The sequence below is a fragment of the Natrix helvetica genome (assembly GCF_964273705.1).
Source record: "Natrix helvetica genome assembly, chromosome: 2".
Taxonomy (NCBI): Eukaryota; Metazoa; Chordata; class Lepidosauria; order Squamata; family Natricidae; genus Natrix; species Natrix helvetica.
In genome coordinates, this window is record NC_138552.1 from 41,011,610 (window position 1) to 41,036,219 (window position 24,610).

Here is a 24,610-nt window from a genome sequence, read left to right on the forward strand (position 1 = left end):
GAAAACCAGTTGTCACTTTTTTCAGTATGTTGTAACTTTGAATAGTCACTAAATGAATGGTTGTAAGTTGAAGGTTACCTGCATTAATTGCAGAACCTAGAACCTAGCCTTGGCCAGTTGTCTGATTAAACAAAATGGTCATACATATTGCCTTTTTTTTAGTGTACTCTGCCTATTCCTGAGCATGGCCACTGGAAATATTTTGGATCCATAACTTACCTCATTCTTAGCAAAGAGATTAATTGACACAAACAATTAGCACATGTTCTTGATCATGTTTCTCTTTTCTTGATTAGGAATTCTCAATAATTAAGAACCATTAATATGATAAATGGATGTGGTGGCTCAGTGGCTAAGACACTGAGCTTGTTGATCAGAAAGGTTGGCAGTTCAGCAGTTCGAATCCCTAGTGCCGTGTAACAGAGTGAGCTCCCATTACTTGTCCCAGCTTCTGCCAACCTAGCAGTTCGAAAGCATGTAAAAATGCAAGTAGGAAAATAGGAACCACCTTTGGTGGAAGGCAACAGCGTTCAGTGCACCTTTGGCATTTAGTCATGTGGCCACATGACCACGGAGACATCTTCGGACAGCGCTGGCTCTTCAGCTTTGAAACAGAGATGAGCATCACTCCTTGAGTTGGGAATGACTAGCATATATGTGTGAGGGGAACCTTGATCTTTAATATGATAAAAATCACATCATTAATCATACTTCTAAGTTCTAAGAATCTGAATTTTGATTGAATATGTGAAATATGAAAACCTCCTTTGTATTATCTCAAGTCTTACCAAGTATAAAAACAAAATCCAAAGAAACAGAACTCTTGAGTCTATTTTCAGTTTTGATTGTTACTGTATGTTCCATGTGGGGGTTTTCTTGAAAGCAGCTTAGTAATTTGAACTGATGCAGAATGCCAATTCATATATATTGGCCTGCACTGTTTAGATAGATAGATAATCAATTTGCTTCTCAATCCATTTTGAAGGGATGTATCATTTTTCACAATTTAAAAACTGCTTCCTTTTAAAGGCCAATTATGAATTTCCCTTGTCAGTTCTGGTCAGTTGCTTTGTTGACTGTAAATAGGATGAGATTTAATAAATCCCATAAAGGAACCACATTACTATTGTTATAATTTTACAAAATATATAAAACGTGAGGTGTTTTTTTTCATGTGAATCTTTTGATGTGATTTTCAGTAAATGTAGAAAGGGGCTATTAACATATTTTAACTACTTACGCTGCTTTGGGAGTTCATGTAGAAATCAAAATTTAAAACTATTGCATGCATTACAATAGATGTAGAATAAAGATAGCAATTTATTTAATTTTAGGAACCTTATATGGAAGGTGTAAATCCATTTATCAAGAGTAACAAACATAGGATGATTATGTTTTTGGATGAACTTGGGGTAAGAGCACTTATTTATAACACAGCTATTAGTTTTGTAAAGATTTGCTTTATTATCTCCTCATTGAGGAAAGACTTTATTTTTCTAGTTCCAGAAATGTACTTCAAAGTATTAATTGTTTATTCCCCAAGGCATCATCTGTGCTTTCTGAAATGGCTTTTCTTTATATGGCTTGTTTTGTATGTGTGTTCAATGGACTTTTTTAATATTCAAGTGATATTGTCCCTCTATTTTATATAGTTCATCTCCCTGCTTATTCCTGCCTTGCTATTTTATATATTCCCATTACTGTCTTTATTCATGAGATTTTTCTTGCATAGAATTATCTTCTTCCAGAGCACATTAATTCAATGTAGCTATTTGCCATGCTTATTCACTAACTTTGGATAAAATCAGCCTATTGATATTAAAAGATAGTAGGTTAAACTTCACAAGTAAGGGTAATATTTCTAAAATGCAGCATTGCATATCAGTTCATACTTGAGCTTCCTGCATCATTCAACAATGAAATGGAATCTCTTAGTAACACAATTTTAACTCCTGTGATGCTTACACGACTTTTTAAAAGTACTCATTGTCATTTAAGCCTTAAGCGGCCTGTAGCTAAAGAATGACAATGACTGTAATCATTCTCTATATTGTCAAATAATGGTAAAAAGTGAGAAAAACCTGACTTTTGTATTGTTTTATAAAATATGATAATCTTTGTTATATTTTGTTCAAGAACATACCTGAACTTCCAGACACTACAGAGCCCTCTAGAAGTGACTTGTCACGTGATTTAGCAGCCCTTCATGAGATTTGTGTGGCACATTCAGATGAACTTCGAACACTCAGTAATGAGCGAGGGGCAATGCAGGTAAGAACTGATACCAAACATAGGCTTGTTCCAAAATAAATCACTTCTTTCAGCTTTTAAAACTTCCAGAAAGACCATGGATAACTTAATAAATTTACCTTTTTTTTTTAACAGCATGTGCTAAAGAAGTTACTGGCAATTACAGAACTGCTTCAACAAAAACAGAATCAGTATTCAGTGTCTAACAACATTAGGTAGCAGCTTTCTGCATGAGCTACCATAACCAACATGACAACTTTCACCAATATCACTTCTTGCTCTTGCCAAAAATAGCACACGTTTCACGTTTCCAGTGATGTGTGAACTATGCAAAAAACAACAGATCTGTTGGTGACTGACTGTACCAGCAGCTTTAAGCTATCTGTGCAGGACACTTGCACTTTTGGAACCAGTTTTCAGGACCTCTGAGCCTTGGTGTACAAATCACCTTCCACAAAGTAAATGCTGTGACTGTCTCTTTGAACTTTAATGTTATTTCAAACCTCCAATTGCCAAAGTCTAGCTGTCTTTCAGAAAACACAGTCAACTGCCAATAAATTGTTTCAACAGCAAAGTATAACTGGATCGAACACATTTTACTGTAATTCACCTGGTTACTGTAATCACATTACAATTATTCAACCACTTTGTATTTACAGCTTCCAGAATTTGAAAGGAAATCTTTGCTGTACATTTTTATACCATTCTATTTTGCTTGTTCAGAGTTGTGCTGAAAGAAGATGCAGACTGGGTTTTGTCACCTTTATTTTTTTTATGTGCCATTTATCATTTTGAGTAATTTTTTTCACCAATGACTGTATCCAGATAAATTGCAATGCTTTTTGTAAAATGTTTACAACAGTAAATTTGAATTCAGTAAATTTATTGATTATTGTATCAGGCATGCATGCATTCATTAAACAGTTTTATAGCATACATCCAATTTTTTGACTAATAATTCAGAATTTAGTTATATATGTACATATGTTTGTACATTCATAAATGGTGACTGAAAAAAATTCCACTTAGGGTTAGTAATGTATTGCCATTAATCAGTCCTGATGAGAGTAGGAGGCTATACAAGGACTTTTCTGAATTAGGAGCTGCAAAAAACACCATTACAGAAAGAGAATTATGATGGAAAGTACTCTTCTGTCACTTGGTTTTAGGTGCATGAGATATCACAAAGGCTAAAAAAAACGCTAGGTGGTGGTCACTGTAAAGTAGCCTACTATTATCCTGCCATTGTTGGTTCTAAAAAAAAAATACCGTGGCCCACTGCATTACTGAATTTTGAAGTCTCTGTTTTTCCTCCAAATCAAAAGTTTCAAATAAAGCAGAAAAAACAAAGGACAGTTCCAGCGGGCTGAAGCAGGGGAAGCTTCAATGTAATTCATTTCAAAATAGTTCTTAAAACAATTGTGAAAATCTTTGAATTCATGTTTAGATTGTAAATGAACAAAAATATTAATGAGTGAATATTTCTTTCCCAAGTATGTATATCTTTTCTGTCTATACATTTAAGCCATCTTGCAGCATAAACTACCTCACATGTTTAGACATAATGCATGAAGAATAATAGGAAAAAAATAGAAAGTGTAAGATATTCATAATGGTCAATGCTAGGACAGTAGACGTGATACATCAGCAGGCCTTAGACTGATAAAGAACCCTACCTGCTTCAGAAGGCAGGGGAACTGCTTTCTGAAAAAATGTAGAGATGGTTTTGTGTAAAAAACCATATGTGCTCTCAAGCTGATTAGGACTTCTCCCAACAGTTATGCTATTTCATTTCATTAAAGCTCTCTGCGAAGTGGTATCCTGAAGCAGCATTCTCCTCTCACATTCCTAGTTTTCTGAGCTTTGCTTATATATTGGAGGCATTCTTTTTAAAAAACGTGAGGGGATAAGGGATACATCCCGAATGATTTCTTTGAAAACTTGCCTATCTTCCCAGAAAAACCAAGCAAACTGAGGTGATCAAACAGTGGGAAGGGGTGGATTTTGCAAGTGTGACTCTCAAAATATTTCCACTAGCCCTCAAATGGTGGGAAACCTTGGATTGGGAAATCCAAACTGATTTTCAACCGTCTGAAATATAAAGTAGGCTATTACTAATTTAAATGGATTACTTAGGAAGAGTCCCGTCTCCAGTTACAAGAATTCTGACGTTTGACTTCAAATGCAGTTCCCTTTGGAGAGATGTATCATCTGTTGTGACTAATAAATTATATTATGCTAAACTGCCCATTTAAACATAATCATACTGTTCTGCATTCTTCATGGATCTATATTTCAGAGTTACGCCTGACAGAATGCACAAGGCATACTATGCAATTATTATAAAAAGTTTCTTAGTTGTAAAAGAATATTTTAATCTATCAAAAGTTCAGCTGGTTGTAAGACATTAAATATCAGCTCAGAATAATTTGTACAGCTGATATTTATGTATTTTTGTAAATGTATCTCCAATCACTAATGGAAGTAAATTGGATAATTACAGCAGTATTTCTAATTGGGGTGTTTTTAATTAAAACAATTCTCATGTTCCTTCACTAAGTTAAAATGCCCAGTAGATCAAAACTAGACAATATATACATTAATTCTTCTATTCACAAATTATATACTTGGCATTAAAAACAACTTGCTGACTTTACTACTGGGTCAATACCTTTAATTTGGATATTAAGCTTGATTCTCCAAATCAGCAATTCCATACATGCCTTATAAAGAAGTTCAACATTCACATATTGTGATATATTTCCATAGCTGTTTCCAAAGTATATACAATAAGCAAGATATTTCACTTGCAGCCCTTGGAACATAAGAGTATTTGCCTGGGATGTTAGCAAAAGGTTTTGCTAAACATAACTGATATTTTCTGCTCAAGGAAAGATTGTACTAGAGTAGTTAAGTAGCTTTTATAGTCTGGTATATCAGGCTTTCTGAGAGCAATTAATTAGGTGCATATCTTTATAAAAAATAAAGTTTAAATATACTAAGAATTTCAAAATTATTCCATGGCATCATCCTGAGATTATTTCATGATTAGTGCTCCCTGAAGAAATAATTATGGAGCTATAAGGTATTTGTACAGGCCCTTTGAATGTAGCTATGTTCATATTTAGGCAAGAAAAACATTTAGGCAAGAAAAACAAAATGTACAGGTACAGTATAGGTGGTACCTTGCTCAATAGTAGTAACTGTGAGGGGGATCTTGGAATCCTAGTGAACAACCATTTAAATATGAGCCAGCAGTGGGCAGCAGCTGCCAAAAAAGCCAACACAGTTCTAGGCTACATAAACAGCGGGATAGAATCAAGATCTCATTAAGTGTTAATACCTATTTTTAATGCCTTGGTAAGGCCACACATGGAATACTGCATTCAGTTTTGGTCGCCACGATGTAGAAAAGGTGTGGAGACTCTAGAAAGAGTGCAGAGAAGAGCAACAAAGATGATTAGGGGACTGGAGACTAAAACATATGAAGAACGGTTGTAGGAACTGGGTATGTAGGAACTGGGTAAGAAAAGAAGGACTAGGGGAGACATGATAGCAGTGTTCCAATATCTCAGGGGTTGCTACAAAGAAGAGGGAGTCAAACTATTCTCCAGGGCACCTGAGTGTAGAACAAGAAGCAATGGGTGGAAACTAATCAAGGAGAGAAGCAACTTAAAACTGAGGAGAAATTTCCTGACAGAACAATTAATCAGTGGAACAGCTTGCCTCCAGAAGTTGTGAGTTGTGAATATCTTCTCAGAACATGTTTATTTCAGTTCTTTGGTTGGTTGATGGCCAATGAAAAGCCCTGTTCATTGTGAAGTTACATTAATTCCACTTAAACAAGTTCAAAAATCCCAGTCACTTTGTAAAAATAAATTTATTATATTATAAATATATAATTTTCTGATGAATGATAAGTTGCACAAGATGCTGCCTGGGTTTATTTCCAATGTATGTTAATTCAGATTTTATTTTCTATTAGGAATGTAGATATATCAGTCCATGAAATCATCATCTGTCCATTCATCCTAAGTAAAACAAAATCAAATTAACCACATATTACAAAAGATTAAAACTCCCAACTTACTCCTATATCATTTTTCCTGCATGAAGATTGGTCACAATAATTATCCTGTTAGTGTGAATTAACTACAGCTTTGAAAAACACTCCCCTTAATTTATCAAGGATCTTGTTTTTAATATCAAAAGGCAAATTTTATTCATATAAAGCAAATAAGACAAGCCTATTATCATCAGCATTTTCAAATAAATTACAACTATTACTGCACAACTTCAATACTGTAAGCATTTAAAGATGGAAAAATCTCAGTATACATAAATTTGGTTCTAGCATGTCTAGATGTCCAACTGAAACAGGACGTGAAAAGGGTTTCACCTGAGTCAAAAAGACTAGAGTGAATGGTACAAAGACTTAATGCAGTGCTTCTCAATTATTTTCTGTCATGCCCCCCCTAGGAAGAAGAAAACATTTCGCGCGCGCCCCCCCCGGCGACTGTAAATAGTATAATTTGTCTATAAAATTGTTATAAGTAGACCTCTGCATAACATAGCACACCGGTCTTTCCTCGTCTCCAGTTCCCTCCTTCCTCTTTCCCCCTGCCTGCCTGCCTTCTTTCCCTCCTGCTTATCTATGCTTCCTTCCTTCCTTGCACCTCCCTCCCTTCTGCCTGCCTGCCTTCTTTCCCCTTTCCTCTTTCCCTATCCTCCTATCCTTCCTTTCTCCCTCCCTCCTTCCCTGCCTCCCTTCCAGTTCCATTCTTCCCTCCTTCCTTCTGCCTCCTTCCTGCCTGCTTGCCTTCTTTCCTCTTTCACTCTTGCTTGTCTATCCTTCCTTCCACCCTCCCTTCCTCCTTCCCTTCCTTCCTGCCTCCCTTCCAGTTCCCTCCTTCCTCTTTCCCCCTGCCTGCCTGCCTTCTTTCCTCTTTCCCTATCCTCCTATCCTTCCTTTCTCCCTCCCTCCTTCCCTGCCTCCCTTCCAGTTCCATTCTTCCCTCCTTCCTTCTGCCTCCTTCCTGCCTGCTTGCCTTCTTTCCTCTTTCCCTCTTACTTGTCTATCCTTCCTTCCACCCTCCCTTCCTCCTTCCCTTCCAGTTCCCTCCTTCCTCTTTCCCCCTGCCTGCCTGCCTTCTTTCCTCTTTCCCTATCCTCCTATCCTTCCTTTCTCCCTCCCTCCTTCCCTGCCTCCCTTCCAGTTCCATTCTTCCCTCCTTCCTTCTGCCTCCTTCCTGCCTGCTTGCCTTCTTTCCTCTTTCCCTCTTGCTTGTCTATCCTTACTCCCTCCTCCCCTTCTTCCCTCCCTCCCTGCCAGCAGCTCCTCCAGCATCCCAGCTGGAAGCAGCAGCACAACAGTCGCCGTTACCAGGGGCGAAGGGGTGGCGGTGGCAAGATCGGTCGACCACCGCCCCTTTGTCCCTTCCCCAACAGCGGCTGTTGCGCTTCCGCTTCCAGACGGGCTGGCGGGGAGGCGAGCTACCTGCATAAAGACGCCGCCGAGGGCATGGCAGAATATATCCCGGCTTGAAGTGGCAGCGCTGGGGACTGCTCAGAGACTCATCAGAGCCGCGGGCTGGAGCTGTGCAAAAAGTCTGCTTGGGCTGGGGGGGGGGGAAGGGAGGGAAGCCTGGGACAGCCATGCTTCCCTCCCTCCCACCCCCGCCCGAGCAGGCTTCGTGCACAGCTCCAGCCTGCGGCGCCAATGAAAATCCACAGTCCGAAGTGCTGCCACTTCCAGGCGGGATATATTATGCCTCGCCCACGCCGCCCACGCTGTTGCACCCAGATGGAAAGGGAGCCTTCGCGCCCCCCTTTACGGAGCCTCGCGCCCCCCCAGGGGGGCGCGCCCCACTATTTGAGAACCGCTGACTTAATGCAATACAAGGTAACCTTATCTTCTAAAAATGGGTGTAGTATATTAGGGATAAATTCTGATTGCTTAGTTTAAACCAGCAGTCACCAACCGGTGATCTGTGGATTTATTGCACTAAATCAAGGGTCCCCAAACTACGGCCCCTGGGCCGGATACATGCAATGAACGTTTGTATTGCTGCAGAAAGTCTCCCCCTTTGGGTTTTTTTTTTTTTTTGTAGGGGTCAGAGGGGAGGAGAAATTCCAACTTGGGGTCTGCTTCAGCCTCCTCGTGAGGGCTTTGGGCAAAGACTGGAGGGAAGTGCCTCTGGTAGTAAAGAGCTGGAGGGCCTTCTTCCAGTGGAACTGCATCATGGCCTAGAATGGCTGACCATCTCAGCCCGCTGAACCCCCCAGGCGCCAGTACCTGGCCTTGCACTCCCGCAGGTCTTCCCTCTGCTTGGAAAGCCTATGCTTGTAGTCCTCAGTGAGGTGCTTCTGCTGAGCCTTCTCAGTCAGATCCAATTTGAACTAAGTCACATGTTTTGCCAACTCTTTCTCATGGTGGCTACTTAGCTCCAACAAATGCTTCCTGTTGGGGTCCTAAGGAGCCCAGGCAGGCGATGAGTAGCTGGGAGGGGAGGGGCAAGTAGAGGCTGGTGAAGCACCTCTTGACGTGAGTGACATTGAGCTGGCCATACCTACCCAGTCACATGACCACCCAGCCACACCCACACAGCCTATCATTAGGCAGATCATGTTAGTGGTCCATGGGATTTAAAATTATGAATTTAGTGGTCCCTGCTGTCCGAAAGGTTGGTGACCATTGGTTTAAACCATGATTTGCTTCAGCTTATGTTCTTCCAACATGTTTTGCATTTAATGTCACATTTATTTCAAAACCAAAAGTACAAATCAGAGGTGGGTTGCTGCTGGTTCGGCCTGGATCGACTGAAACAGTAGTAGCAGCGGTGGGAGGCTCCGCCCACCCACCCAGACGCTTCTGTGCAATAATTAAAAAATTGGCAACCCACTTCGGGTTCAAATCTATATTTCACTAATTTTTGCACAGCAATTCAAATATAGTACAGTATCAGCTTCTAATTTTGACCTTGTTATTGTACTTGAAATTTAATTTAATATTTCTTTCATAGAATTTGACAAAGTAGAACAAATAAGAACTAAGTTTTTCCCTTAAATATTCTAGTTCAGCGTTACGTGTTCAATGTAAAAATCATCTAATTGTGTAACATTCAAGTTAAACTGGTTAACAGTTGCAGTGCTAATTTTAATTGTCCACATATTCCTGATACTTTCAGATTTTGTAAATAAGGCAAAAATATTTTAATAATTTGGTATTTAATTATTCATAGTTCTGGTTTATTGGGTAAAATAAGGTATATATTTCTTAATATCTATAGTCCTATAAATTGCTGTGTAAGGTATCTGGGAACTGGTCCCGCCTCTTTGATTCCGTGATAAATTATTCTCTACTTCTTTATTACATTTGCATAACTACCCATCTATTGTAGTGACTCTGGATCACTCACATGATAAACAAAACACATTAAAGCCACTAAAACCACAATTCAAATTAAAAAGTAGATAAAAATAAAATAAAAATATGGTGGCATATATTACAGATTAATGCTTTGCGGTGTCAGGTGGAAGTTTTAGTGAATGATCCAGAGACTTCATTTCTTATGAGCTAAAGAAACCAATAAAAATTGATCAGACATTTGCTCTGATAAGAGGAACAAAATAGTTGCATTATTTGTCTTAGTTTAAAAATAATAATTGGCATAAGAAAAAGTGATTTTTGACACGGTACAGGTGCCATCTAAAAACAAACAGTAATCATGATTTAATAATACAGTTTAAATATAAATTTAATCTGGTGATATAACATCTACTAACCTCCTCCATTCTAGATTTTTTCGAGATGAATTCATCGCCTTCATAGCCTTTTCTTTTTTTCCTATTAAAATCCCACAGCAGAAAAATGTTATAGGGCATGTTCTACTATTAAATTTATTCAATCCCATTTTTATATTAAAAAGAATGCAATAATTAAATTACTCCATAGAATAGAGGTCTCCAATCTTTCCAGTTTTGCGGACTGGCTAATAGGAGAGGGGCTGGTTCCACACAAGCAATGGGCGCTTATGTGTACAGCTCCATCTATGCAAGTGGTGGGTGTGCACGCCCACCACTCTTGCAAATATAGCTTCCCACGTGAGCGCCTGCCGCTCACACAAATGGAGCTGTGTGCATTCGCCTGCCACTTGCGTGGCCCAGGGGATCCCTGGTGTAGAGGATTTATTCAACACCAACTGATTCTAATACTAATCCTATTCTGTTCCAAGAGCCCGAAGACATGGCTCTGCCGATTGGCCTGGGGAACAAATAGTGTAGTTCTACACTGGGAGTGTGGATTGATGGCAGACTCCATCTCCTCACCACTTGCTCTGCCCTCCACCCATCTATCTTTTTGGTTCTCAGATTGATATATTATTCTCATTGTGTGCCTTTGTCATTGTTTATTTTATTATTCCATTATTTACTTCGTCTATTTACACTCCTTTCATTTTTCTTTTTATTATTGAAAGCCGCCTAAAGTCACCCCATGGCAAGATAGGCGGCAAATAAATGTAACAAATAAATATAGCCATTCTTAGAGGAGTGGGTGATTGTGGGAGTCCATCTCTCCCAGAGATTAAGGACTCTGGAAAATCCAGAGGCCCTCTGCATGCAGGTGGAAATAAGAACTCAGAGTAACCCAAAAAGTACAGCAGGCTTGGGACATTTTCCTTCTGCAGTTAGGGCAGATTTAACACTATAAATCCCTTAAAACTATAAATTAAAATTTATCTCTGAGGTAAATGAAAAGTTTGCTAGACATATATTTTTGTATACCGGAATCAACTTCCATAAGATATATGTTTTTCATTGATAGACTGCAGAAAAAGTAATGTAAAGAAGTCTGATGAAGTTGGAAAAATAATAAATTCAATAAACCAACCTTCAGATTAATACATTATTTTGCAATTTCTTTACTACTTTTATGAAGCCTTCAGTAACATAACACCTTAGGCTTTTGGTATCCAATTTAGCAAAAAAAAGGGGGAGGGAGAGTATAATAATTAAGATCCTCACCATTTCTATCTCTTCCCTATCAACTGTTTGTTTCACTTTTTCCATCATGCAACCTCCAAAAGACTACCTTGAGAGTGTATAATCCACAGCAGAATAAAGATTACCTAAATTTAATCCAAGCGTTCTTTGAAAGTAAACGTTTCCTATTTATATAAATAATTTGAACCTAGTAGAGGAATGTGGCATGACAAAATACCTACAATTCCAAGTAAGTTCTAATATTGCTAAATGAGGTAAACTATTGTTTTTATATAATATCTTTCATCTCTTTATCTACATTTATTGTATAACATAAACCTGTCCCTATTCAACTTTGCTGCAAGAAAGTTTTTGTTAAGCAACATTATAATCCACAAAATGACTTTCATTGTATTATACATTCAAGCCCCAACTGAAGAATAAATACTGACAAACACCTGGAATAGCATCAATAGAGACAACTCTACCCAGAAATTAGGCCATTAGAACAGAAGAAATTTAACAAAGCTTTAAACTGTTACTTACGTATTTGAATTAAGAGCAAGTTCTGGACTGTGACATTTTTCTAGTTTCTGTTTTAATACAGCAACCTCTTCAGGATGTGGTAGCTCATATATTTTTACCAGATTTTTCATGCCTACACAATTGCAATAAACACTTATCTAAATATTATAAAAATATGAACTTTTATGTTACTTACCAAAAACAGATCAGGAAATTCTAAGAAAACAAATGTGCTGGTTGAAAATTTTCTCAGTCAAAAAACAATTTGCATTCTAAATAATTTTGTATTTAGCCTATTTGCTCCTACAAAATTGATCAAAAGGCAATGATCTGGTTTTTTTTTGGGGGGGGGGGGTATTATTACAAAAGAGCTGTAGGCAAGCTATATATGAACATGAAGCTAAATCTGAAGGACTTTAGGTTATTGCAACCTTATCCAAATGGAAGTGCTTGAGATGTCAACTAAGGAATTCTCTAATTACAAGATATATGTTATATATATGTGAGGATATTCAGATTAGGAATCATTTTTTTTCTCAGGACAGACTTTAGCTGAATACATGCAGGGGAGGCCACCAGGTGCGTAAGTAATTGGTTCTATTGTTTAAATGTTCAAAAGTATTAAAACTGTTTTAAAAACACTTGGAACCTGCCTTCTTATAACTTAAGAATGTTATTTAAAGTGCCACATTTCAGGATGATGGACAGCTAGTCCTGACTCTCTTCTCAAGAAACACTTCAATATCTGAAGAGTGCTATCAAATTCTTTTTTTCTCATTTCTTCAAGTCATAGCATATTTAGCCAAATAAGTCTTATAATCGCTAAAGAAAATGAACATAATAGTGGCTCTCTTGATATAAAGTTGCTTTCAATATGGTTCAGTCCCAAGCATAGGTCTCTGCAGCATACTGGATTCAAACAGAAACAAGATGCTTTGAAGCATCCAATGCATTCACAAAATATTTGTCCACAAGACCTTAAAGATAGCTCCATTATTTCCCTGGATTTCACAGCTGCCTCTATACTAATTCCCATGGAGACAGACGCTGCTGGCATGCAACATATGCACCCCTGCATAATTTGAAGCACATTTTTTATTTTGAAACACTATCCCATATAGCTGGCAAAGTTGTTAGCAGAGAAAAAATACTTTTCTCTGGGATAGGATGGGTTAGAGTGGCTCCTGACAGCTTGTTTAGTTAACCTGTGAAGCTCATTCTGTCCCTTATTGTTCAAAACAAAATAGGTTTCTCACCATCTTGAGGTGGGTAACAAATGATTCCACTAAAATGAACCAAAACTTTGCATTCCTCTCCAAACCTAGTCCTCAGTAAGATGCCATGCAGAGCAGTTACTGTTCATGGTCTCTTTCAGATTAAAAACAAATCTTTCATGGCTAAGAAGTGCTTCAGCTTCTTTTATGCACCCTTGGCTTAAATATCCTGTTCTTTTACCAATCAATCAATCAATCTTTATTATGGTCACAGACCAGCAAATAAAAGCATTAAAACAATAATGGCAAAAAATAAAAAAACAGACAAGCAGAATAATATATTGTGATTAGTAGTGGATTAAATAAGCTGTTAAAGTTTGCCTAATTTTACAACAGCATAGCAGAATTTGGCGACATTCAGATAAATTACTTCATACCAATCTGATTAACAGTAGTTGCAAGTAAAAAAGATCAGTATTTCCCAGATATTTTAGTAGGTAAGGTATAATAAATTGAATCTATGAGTCCTTATAGAAGGTGCAATATAGCAGGACCTGAGCTATACCTTCATAGTTACTCTGGTTTCTCTTCAGATCGTACATATAAAACTTTAACTCTTTTACCAAATTTAGCAATAGCACTTACACTTATATACCACTTCCTAGAGCTTCACAGCCCTCTAAGCAGTTTACAAAGTTGACATATTGCCTACAATAATTTGGGCTCACATTTTACCAACATTTTACCAATGGAAGGATGGGTCAACTTTGTGCCAGTCAGGATCAAATTGTTGGCAGGCAGAAGAATTAGCCTACAATACTGCACTCTACTGCACCATCATGGCTTTATTTTAATTGGCATACATTTATTTTTATCAATGTCAAAGTAGAGTGCAAATGTACAGTTAGTTACACTAAAATTGTTATTTCATTGTTTTTAGTTTTTCTGGAGTCTAATCATATAGTTAGCAATACAGTCACAGAGAAAATGTTAGAGCCATTTTTTTACACCTTTTATACCTCAATGCTTCAAAATATAAATCAACTGAAACAGAATCTAGTAAGTCCTAAAGAAAAAAACATTGGATAGTTGTCGACATTTTAATATCTCTGGGACTACACCGTGCACAATATTTAAAGGAACTCTCTCTGGAATCAGGCAACATAAAACTCAGTATCAAAACAGATAAAGCAAACCTGTTGTTAATGAGACTGTGCCATAATTAATACTGCAGAAATCCATATTGCTACAAACATTTTATATAACAAGATACATTGTTGGTACTCTCTGAGCTTGGCTGTTTTCTTGCAGAAATTTCATTACCCAAACTAGGTAACATCCTCAGTGCTACACTATCATCATCAGTGACTAACACTGATGATACCTAATTAGGATAATGAAACATCTGCAAGAAAACAACCAAACTCAGAGAGCACCAAAGACCCTTCATTTCAACCCTGAGCTACAAATATTCTCCTTTATTGATAATCGGATATCCTATACTATGTTATCTTACATGCTGACATGGGGAATAGGGAAAACTGGAAACAGACAAGATTGCAGGTATTTTTCTTCTAAAATAATGGGTCCTTTTATTCAGTTAGAAATATCAAAAATAAACTTTTACAACTGTTAAAACATATCAAGCTCTTCACCTTTTCCTTTCTGAAGCATCAAGGATATTTTAAATAAATATGTAGGTACTGTTTCATTGCCAACATCAATACTTACGTTTCATTCCGTCCAGCAACTGGGAAAGGGATGTTTTGTTCTCTTTGAGCATTAGGGTTCCTGACAAGTAACTATTAAAAAATTCACAAAATTAGTAAAAATAAACAAACAGCTAAAAAGAATTAAATTATAGATCATAAAAAGAATGATCATATAGAACATTTCACAATAGGTAATGCCAGTTATTTTAACAGTATTTAAAATACAATTTATGCTCATGAAAGCAATTTAAAAAAATAAAAAAATAAAGTAATTTGTGTTAGACTTTCTTGTATTTCCAGCTAAGGTAGTCAAGTTTTCCCCTTTGTTTAAAACATTTATATAGCTGTCTTATACCTAACACTGGGTGGGTCCCAATCAGGAAGCCATATTAGAAGTATTAAAACCAAATGTATTAAAAACAAAACCCTGGTGCTAAGTCAAGCTTCAGATATGCAATCACCACATCTTATCCCAGCACTTGGGAAGGAAGCCTGGTACTTCACAGGTTAGGAAGGTAGAGGCCTGCCAAACTTCAGGCAGAAGAGAGTTCCATGGGACAGAGGCTGCCACAGAAAAGGCACTCTTCCTAGCTCACCTAGGATGTCAATGTTTAAAGGAAGGGACTAGAAGCATAACCATCCTATCTAACTTGGTAGCATAGGCTGATGTCCTTAGGGAAAGGCAGATAACTTGGGGCTCTGCCATATAGGGCTTTAAAGGTGACACTTTACATTGCACCCAGGAGGAACCTGGAAGCTGGTGCAGCTCACACAATAGAGGTGTTATATGGGTAAGGCTAGGAGTACCCAGCCTGAGCGCATTGTCACATTCTGGCACAATTGAAGCTTCTGGGTGGTCTTCAAGGGCAGCCCCATCTATAGCACATTGTAATAATCCAAATGGGAGGTACAATCTTCATAAGCAGAACAATAACATTCAGACACGAATAGCAGATATATACTCACCTATTTTGACAGGCTAAAGGCAGTTTTACAAGTTGTAAAAGTGTTCATTCCACAGAAAAATTCTATATACACCAGAATTAATTATTTACTGCTACCAAACTCTTATATAAAGTTGTTCAGGTAATCAAATCAAATCCTGGAATTTGGAGTATATTTCTGACTGAATAGTTGTTGCAGCAGTTATCATTATTCATGCCTTTTTATAGCCTATATTTTTCCTACAGAAACAGAGGATGTTTATGTGACTGCTTAAATATTCAGAAACTGCCTACCTTTCCATATTAAATCCTGCCCTGGATGCACTTGATACCATAGCAGTGAGAGCTGTCTGAGAAGGTGTAAATAGAAGGCAGGCATCTGTCAAAGATACTCGATTAAGAAAATCATCTGCTGTCTTCCTCAATGTCTCAGGATTTTCAAGCAATTGATAACGAGTCTAGAAAATAAGTAACAGACAATAGTACTTTGGAATAATTTGTTGCTACAATTTCCTCCAAGTCTATATCCAAGACAAATACCTTCAAATGAAAGGCAGGTACTAAAAGGATTTCCCTGTTTTCAAGCAATAGAATAAAACAAAATAAATTGAAAAGCTTATCTATTTTGTGGTCTTCCCCCACTCCCACTTCAGAATAATCATATATAGTACCAAAGGTCTTCTACAGTACCTTGTCCTTCAAAATAAAAAAGCCCATAGATTTTTAAGCTGATGATATCTAACCCTTTACCAAGATTTATCTTTAATGATAGTTAAGGGTAGCAAAAAAACCGAACAATTTTTTCTATACCTCATTACTCATAACACTGAAGTTCATAAGAACTATAATTATATAGGTAACATCCTTATTTACAGAGGAATTAAGAATCCTCTCAAACACCTATGAACATCAGCACAAACAACAACATTTCCAACCATCATTTTGGCATTCAGTTCTAAAAGCAATATTTTGTTACCATTTTCAAAAACTGAAGAAAGGGTTTTGAAAGATGTGCAAAGAAAATCTAAGATATTAAAGATGGAGTCACAAGTTAACATTGATATCTAAGTTTCATAGTTTGGCCATTTTAAAATACATTAGCTTAAAAAGAGATACTCCGTAATTATCACTGTAAAAGTTTAACTATCTCTGTATTATTCATACAACAACATGTACTACAGTTATTGCAGTCAATGTTTAACTTGGTAAGCAAAAAAGGAAAAAAAATCTACCTTCAAATCAATCAATAGCCCTTCAAATGGTCTGTAAGGGTTATGTACTATAAGGTGGAAGTTCAGCTGTTGAATAAGAAGTAATTCATATTCCAAGATCTGTTCCAATGTTCTCTCCTGTCCCGCTGGGCTGTCACGGAGGTTACTAACAAATTGTGCACTAGATACATTAAATTCATCTACTTTACAAGCCAAGAATGCACACGTTAACCTTAAAAACAAAACACAAACATTTTATTGTAACAAAAGTATATGTACTTGAGACAATATAAATAACATTCAAAAAATGTTTTCCTGAGAAACAGGCAGTTTTCACCTTGGAATATGAATATGAGCCCTATATATTTCTTGTCTCTTACTAGTTAAAATTTCAAAAATATATAAACATTATAAATTTTAAATGGTATGAAGGCATAGATGGTTAAGAATTACTCACATAATTATACGGGGATGATATTCCATTACTGAGTTATTGAGATAAAAACGTTTGAAATACATGCAGGCTGTTCCCTAAAAGCACAAAAAAGTTGGAAAGTTCATTCAAATTACTTGTTATAAACATAATAAATACATGACACATTTTACAATGCCAATGTAAAACTAAATAACATACTGCTCAGTTCTACGCACATCTATTCAGAAAAAAATCAAATCAATAGTCAGAAAGGAAATTTATGAAACAAAGGATGCAGTCCTGAAATAATTTATTACTGTACCAATGAAAAGTGCATCTATTTTATGTATAAATTAGCCCAGGAGAATAAAATAACATGTTTGCTCCAATCTATTTGCAGATACTAAAACATTTTTCTATTTATTAAAGAGTGCACAAAACTGATACTAGAATTTCCTTCTAAACAGCACACTAGATCAGTAATTCTGCCCTTCTCCAAATCAAAAACAGTACACTTCACAAATACAATAAATACAAGTCTACATGCCTATGATCTCAGATAGGCTTATACTCTTCATAACTGTAGTTTTTCCAGAATTATGTTTGGTTGTCTCTACCACTGATTCCCAACATAGCTGAGATGTGATCTCCTATAGCAGAATTTAGCAGTATGGCAGAATAATTAGCTTTCCTATCAGTGTTATGATCTTCTGTGCATTCTGCTGCATGTCTGCCGCACAACTGTAGCAGAAACTGTGACAATATTACAAATTGATTACAAATATTACAATATTAAAAATTGATCTAACTGCTGCTCTGACATTTGATGAATAACCTTTTCTTTCTCTTCCCACTTAACAAAATAAGGTGGACCAGGGTCTTCATGGGAATGAAGACATCAATCACAGAGCTTAAGGCGGTACTAATTACTTGGAAGGGAAACTGTTCTGCATTTCTTTTCAGCATTTCAAATCAGCATTATCAATGCTAGTGTATTAACTATTAAACTATTAACTAATGCTAATGTACAAAGGATTCTGCGTATGGAAAAGAAAACTTTGCAAACCACATTAAATTTTGAAAAATGAAGAAATGGAAGATAAAAACTTACGAAGAATAAGAATTATTTAGCTATTTACATCCAAAGAAGTTTCATTTCAAGTAAGCACCAGCAAGACATTGGTTTCTTTAAACAGAAAAATTAAAACAGGTGTAAAAAATGCAACAACTTACCACAACAGATTTGGGCATTACTGGCTTAAATACAGAGCAAAAGTCTGCTAATCTTTTTTCATAATGTTTACAAATTATCAGCTCTTCATGTTGGTCAAGAAGAAACGAGTCCGTCTGTTGAACCTTAGGAAAGAATAATACATATCTTAAATAGAAATCACAATTCACTAACACAGACTATAGCTATTAAGAGGAACCACTTAAGGCATAAGCCTATACCTGAATGTCACTTACCTAGTACTGTTCGCATGTGCAGGACTACCACTCCCATTATCCCCAGGCAGCTAAAGGAATTGAGTGTTATAAATCTACAAATTTGCATAGAACAACTTTGGCAAACCATATAACAGAGAGGTCCTTGGTGCTCTGAGCTTGCTTGTTTTCTTGCAGATGTTTCATTATCAAACCAGGCAACATCAGTGCATCAATATTCTCTGTCAGTAACAGACTATAACCAGATAGATAGATAGATGATAGATAGATAGATATAGATAGATAGATAGATAGATAGATAGATAGATAGATAGATAGTGTTTATCCGCTTAATGGTCAAGGAAACTGTAAAATAATGCACAGATATAACACGATATCTCGCTCCTGTCAAGAGAACTGTGACAAAACCTGTTAATGGGAGCATAGCACACTATAACATCCATTTCTCTTACCTTTAAGGGAAAACAGAATCTATGTAAGTGTTTTCAAAACTTGGCAACTTTTAAGATCTGTGGACTTCAGTTCCGAGAGTTCCCCAGCCAGCATACTGAATTAGTGTTGGCACATACAGGTTGTCCTCATTGAATGACCACCCATTCAGTTACAGTACTGCTGAATGAATGGTACTTGTAACAGCTCCTCATAGTTAACAACCATTGCTGCATCCTTAGTGACATTATCACGATTCCAGTGCTTAGCAACTGGCTCCCAATTATAACAAGCATCATGTCCCAGACACGTGATGTCAGTTTCCAACAAGCAAAGGCAATGGGGAAGCCGGCAGGGTAGCGATCCCACGACAATGGGACACAGCAACAAATGCAGGATTCGCGTTGACCGGGATTGCCAACTGTATCCATAAGTCGGTGTACTCACGTGACACCCACGCATTACGATCGCGTTGTGAAGTAATAAAGGTTCCCAGCCCCAATTAACGTCGGTAACCAAGGGCTACCGGTAGCATCCTGACAAATCCTAAAGCGGGCAATCCTAAAGACCCGAGACAAATGCAACGGAAAGCCAGGCTCCTTGGCTCTTTTGCCCACTCCCTTACCTTCCCATTGGCCACAACTTTGCATCTGAACTTGCGGTTGGCATCAGAGCGCCTGCGGGCCAACTCCTCCTCGCTGCGGAAAGTCCAGTAGCGCCTCTGCGTGCTGCTGTGGTACATCACAGCGACCGCCGACCCAGAGCTTCGCCCAACCGCCGACTTCCAGACGAACCGCACTCCTCAACCCCGGAAACGGCGAAACGCCCCGCCACGGGAATGGCCGCCTCCGGCCCCGCCCCCTCCCGCTGTCATCACAGTCGCCACCACTCCGCCCCCAAGTTCCCGGCGTGCTTTGCGCCCAAAGGCCAGGATTTCCCAGCACGCCCCGAAATCTAAATTCGCGTGGTTTTCTCGCAGGGCCGTTCCGGGAGAGAAGATAAAGTAGACTCGCTTTATAAGCTCGCACTTCCGGAAAGCTGCGTATAATGTTAGAGAAAGACGTCGCGTCTTTCTGAAGGGCAACTTTCACTTACACTCAGAAAAAGGAAGCCTTAGATTTTGAGCAACGGCAAAATCAAAATTTCGCGGGCTCGCATCGCCTACTCAATCCCACATGAGCTATTTCACTTTCCCGTCGTTTACAAGCCGAACCTGCCTAATGAATCTTATTCGGTGCTCTGAAATTTTATATATGACAATAGAAATACAGGCGAGCCACATCAGAGCATGCGCCAATTTATATATATCGTGAGCATTTTTCTCAACTAGTGTGAATCTAACTTGGCGCATGCTCTGATGTGGCTCGTCTGTATTTCCATTCAGTCAACTGGTAGCTCGAGAATTGCGGGCTAGTGCAGATATAGAGATAAAAAGCGAAGAGCTGTCGCACGCCACGCAATTCAGAACTGGATTTCCAAGCTACAGCAAGAAAAAGGCTGTTCCGCTTAGGGTCCCCCTCCCCGCCCGTAAATTGTTCCCGGATTCCTTGTTGTCGATTTGGCTTTCATGGCGGTGTGTTTGGTTTATTTTTTGTGGGGGTGTCAATTAGCAATTCGCATTTTGGAAACTCGAAGAAAAGGCACCACGATTAGATCTGATTCGACCCTTCCTGGTTGCGTGAGATAGGAGTGTAGCCCAACGAGGATATGGGCAAACTGGGTCAACGGAGACTCTGCATGGACGATCCGCCTAGCTTTGGCCTCCGGCGATCCAATAGTGTAGGATCTCGGCATTCCGCCTGATTTGGCTGGGACGGAAATTAAAACTGCAGACGTCCTTGCACAGAAAGCCTCGGAAATGCCCGTCGGTACTGCAGTCAGTCCCCGGGCGCAGCCTGCAAGGGAATAATAAAACCATTCTCTCTGGATGGAAAAGAGAAGATCGGTTTGCCTGACCTGCCATCTTCCGAACAGGTTGAACTTCATTTCCCATAGTGCCCGAGGCCGGCCCAGGAATTATGGGAGTTGGAGTGCAACGGATCAGGTGGGAAAGGGGAAAAGGATTCCTCCTCCTATTGGATGTGGCGCTGCGGAGAGAAAAGAGTTTCGCAATGAGAACCCGATTCGAAGCGGATTTTTTTCTCCTCGTCTTCTCAACGTTGCGAGAAATTGGATCCTAGCTTTTCTGATGAACTCAATGCCTGGGGAGGCGGCTCCAAAAGGATCTCACATCTCCAAAAAGCGGTTTCATAGTCCTCTTTTATAAAAGAAATACCATGCCGCTGAACTATCAGTTCTCTACTATCAAACGTAATAGTAGGTTCCCATCGGGTGGGGTTACTCTGTGTAGGTAGAGCTTTGAACAATTTACCGGGACCGGCAAGAATCGTTTAATGCATGATTTAATCCTTCTGAAGCAAAATTTTGCGATGCCTTTATTGTCTTTTTCTATGCAGGCACAAAGGATGACTTCATTAGAAGTTGCCTCTGGCCGAATAGGCTTCGTTTACCGCCTTCATTAGAGCAGGATAACAGCCACCCACTCCACCATAGATCTCTGATAGGCAATTTGTGCTGATTTGACGAAAAATAAAAATAAAAATCTTTATCAAGTCATCTTTGTATGCAGTTTTCAGAAGATGCATTCATGCTGATCTCAGACCCTGGAATAGCTGCAAAAAATGTAGATCTTTAGACTTAAGTTATTCATTTTCTCCAAAACAAATATTTAAAGGCAATGAAAGGCTTATTTATATCCATGCTATGGTTAGTTGTTCCACCTCCTTAACTGCCAAGAAATACGTTTGTTGCGTCCAAAGTTTTAACTTTTGGCTTGGCTTCTATAAAGATATAATATATAACACTTTGCCAGTTAGGAGGGGATAAATAGAGATACATGAAAAAAAATTAAATTGTCTGACAAAAATAGTTACAATAGATACCAAGTAATATTAATAGTATAATAGTTCTGCAATATAGTGACAATATTGACAAAAACTCCGGCTGTTCCACAATATAGAAATGATAGCACCACAATTGCACTAATGGTCAATACAAGTCAAAGGTGAAAAGTTGGGCTAAGAGTTCAAATTAGTCTGAGCTGAATAATATTTATTGTATAAAGTAGGCCCGAGATGGGAAAGCTCTGGATGTAATTAAGTAAACAAGTAGTCACTGGTTCTTCATGCTTATTTCAACTATATGGCATATCTTAGGTTGCAGAGTCCTAATACAGAAGGAGAAGTTATCCATGTGCTTTGTGTTTCTAGAAATACTAGATCAGCAAATTAATGTTGATGATTTATTCAAATAGTTGCAAAAAGCAATAGTGATCTTGTTCAATGTTTTGAAAGCAGCAGTAGCAAAAAAATTTTTTATAAAGTTTACCAAGTCATTAATGGTGGACGGGAATAATGCAAATAAATAAAACCTCAGTACCTGTTTAATGGTACAGTTTTAATGGATGACTCAGAAAGATGCACCACTGAAAATTAAAACTGGAAACTGAAATGTGCTAGTTAATTATGAATGGCTCAATTACCTGTTGTGCAAATTGTCCAGAGGCTAGAGAATTAGAAATGCAGTGTTAATTTTACAAGTATTGTAATCTCATTTTCATAACTAGCTGTAAAAGTTATTAATCAGTTGCTCTGGTCAGTCATGTGTAAACATTCTTAATCTATAAAGATGTTTTATTTTGCCATTAAGCATTACATGTCCTAGAATATTTGATCAGAATTATGAGAATGGTGGAACAGCAAAGCAAACTTGGAAGATAATGAAAATTATACAAGTACTTATCCCTTTAAGAATGTACTACCTAAGTTATATCAAAATCTTCCAGAATTTTGCTGAGGTTTTTTAAAAAAAATAAGAATGTATTTCCTTGTTTCTTATTTATTTCTTAAATAAGAATGTCTTGTTTCCCTTGCAGCAAGATTATGGACCAGATGTAGAGAAGCTGAATGGCTCTCCAGAGACTACTGAATAACTTCTCCCATCAATTTGGCCATTGGCCTTGTGGTCTTTTATTAACAAAAGTTGGAATTCATGAATTGACCAACTTAGTCATCCACCTTTTATAAATGTATTTTTTTTAAATGTCACTGTAGACTTAAACAAATGCAATAAATTAAAGATGCTATCTAAGGCATCAGTGTATGGGAAACAGCAGTGTATGGGAAAATTCAAAATGCCAAATTAATTCTTGGGAGTGATTAACTTTACCACCTTGAATGGAAAAGATCAACTCACCTAATTATTTCAAATACTAAACCATAGTTTGAATGAAGCCCTTTCCATCTCTGAGAATTGGAATTATTATTCCAATTCTTCTGTGCAAAAAATGCCCCCAGCATGGGCATAAAGATCAATGAGTGCACACATATGTGGAATTCCTGACCTATCAACTAGTACATGTTTGAAACTGAAGTGGTCTTAATACATGTCTCAAAGACCTTTCTTGGTGCAAGGCAGAATGCTGATGTTTACTTTAGCTGCAGGGTATGTTACTTTAGCTTCATTAGTATGTTTTGATATTAGTTATCTTTAAATTAAAGAGTCAGTTTAATGTAATGCTTACAAATACAAGGCTAGGAATGAGAATTCTTACATCCTAGAGCAGGGGTGTCAAACTCGCGACCCATGGGCCAAATGCGTCACATGCTGGCCCCGCCCCTGCCTGGTTTAGCGAAGGGGTGGGAAAGTCCCTATACATCACGTGATGACGCCATGACACGAGTTTGACACCCCTATCCTAGAGCCTTAGATTTCAGTTAGCCAAAACACTGGAGGGGAGGAAAGAATGGCTTTGATGTAGGGTCAGTGAAAAAAGAATTGAGTGGGGAATTCAAAATATGCTCTTTCTTCTGATTTTCAAAGGCTGTGGTCCATTCATGTACAGTATACTTAATACCCATTCACCAGATCATCAAGGTGATCTTCAGAAGAGATTGGCAATGTTGCTTGCAGATTATTTTACTTCAACCGAGTATAGTAGAAGAGTCTGAAGTGGGAAGTAGTAAAAGGCTTAGGCTCTTTATTCTGGCAGTCCTGCTCATGATTGCTGTGCTATGTTCCTGGTAGCAAATAAGACTGGTTGCCATTGAAGGTGGTGCCATAAGCACCTGCTCTTAGATACAATGATTTAACAGTGGGGACATCAAAATGCAAAGCCCACCTTTCAAACTGCGTCCTACTATCATATACAAATACATAAATCACAGTATTTGAGTCATGATATTATGACACATTTAATCACTAGCCATGTCCATTATGGGTGCCTGTGGGTGAAGTGATATTGTGGCTCTTCAGATTCCATGATTTATGGCTTCATATTGTTTACTATTCCGTTGAAAACCATATTTAGTTCATACAGGCTGTAGATATACACTTCTGATTCCATTTGATTCCACTTCTGACAGTTAAGGGGTAGGTACCGTAAGAAGCCCTACTACTGCTAACCAAGGCTTGGGGGGGGAAA

At 38.0% G+C, this 24,610-nt stretch overlaps 2 protein-coding genes across 3 annotated transcripts in view; one reads left to right on the top strand and one right to left on the bottom strand.

The window, feature by feature from the left end:
- Positions 1 to 3,186, top strand: part of RASA1 (RAS p21 protein activator 1) — a 45,797-nt gene extending 42,611 nt beyond the window's left edge. The window contains exons 19-21 of the mRNA XM_081943816.1: positions 1,335 to 1,412; positions 2,137 to 2,271; positions 2,386 to 3,186. Coding sequence (XP_081799942.1) covers positions 1,335 to 1,412; positions 2,137 to 2,271; positions 2,386 to 2,469 — 297 coding nt within the window. The 3' untranslated portion in view covers positions 2,470 to 3,186. The remainder of the gene's footprint in view (positions 1 to 1,334; positions 1,413 to 2,136; positions 2,272 to 2,385) is intronic.
- A 2,925-nt stretch (positions 3,187 to 6,111) lies between these two features.
- CCNH (cyclin H) lies at positions 6,112 to 19,988 on the bottom strand. Of its 2 annotated transcripts, none has more exons than XM_081941839.1 (9): positions 19,754 to 19,985; positions 18,487 to 18,609; positions 17,296 to 17,369; positions 16,860 to 17,070; positions 15,922 to 16,085; positions 14,703 to 14,773; positions 11,779 to 11,890; positions 10,036 to 10,096; positions 6,112 to 6,281 (listed from the first exon to the last, which is right to left on the bottom strand). In XM_081941839.1, the coding sequence occupies exons 1-9, from the start codon at positions 19,868 to 19,870 to the stop codon at positions 6,249 to 6,251; spliced, it is 966 nt and encodes a 321-aa protein (XP_081797965.1). In that variant the 5' UTR covers positions 19,871 to 19,985; the 3' UTR covers positions 6,112 to 6,248. The 2 variants fall into 2 exon arrangements, with proteins under 2 accessions (XP_081797965.1, XP_081797964.1); XM_081941838.1 differs by lacking the exon at positions 6,112 to 6,281 and adding an exon at positions 9,609 to 9,826 and having other exon boundaries at positions 19,754 to 19,988.
- Positions 19,989 to 24,610: the final 4,622 nt, after the last annotated feature.

Coding starts and splice junctions, on each gene's coding strand:
- CCNH (XM_081941838.1), bottom strand. CDS start 19,870: ATGTACCACAGCAGCACGCAGAGGCGCTACTGGACTTTCCGCAGCGAG. Junction 14,774..15,921: donor GCAGGATTTAATATGGAAAG/GTAGGCAGTTTC, acceptor ATTTTTTAATAG/TTACTTGTCAGGAACCCTAA. Junction 10,097..11,778: donor CTTGCTCTTAATTCAAATAC/GTAAGTAACAGT, acceptor GGATTTTAATAG/GAAAAAAAGAAAAGGCTATG.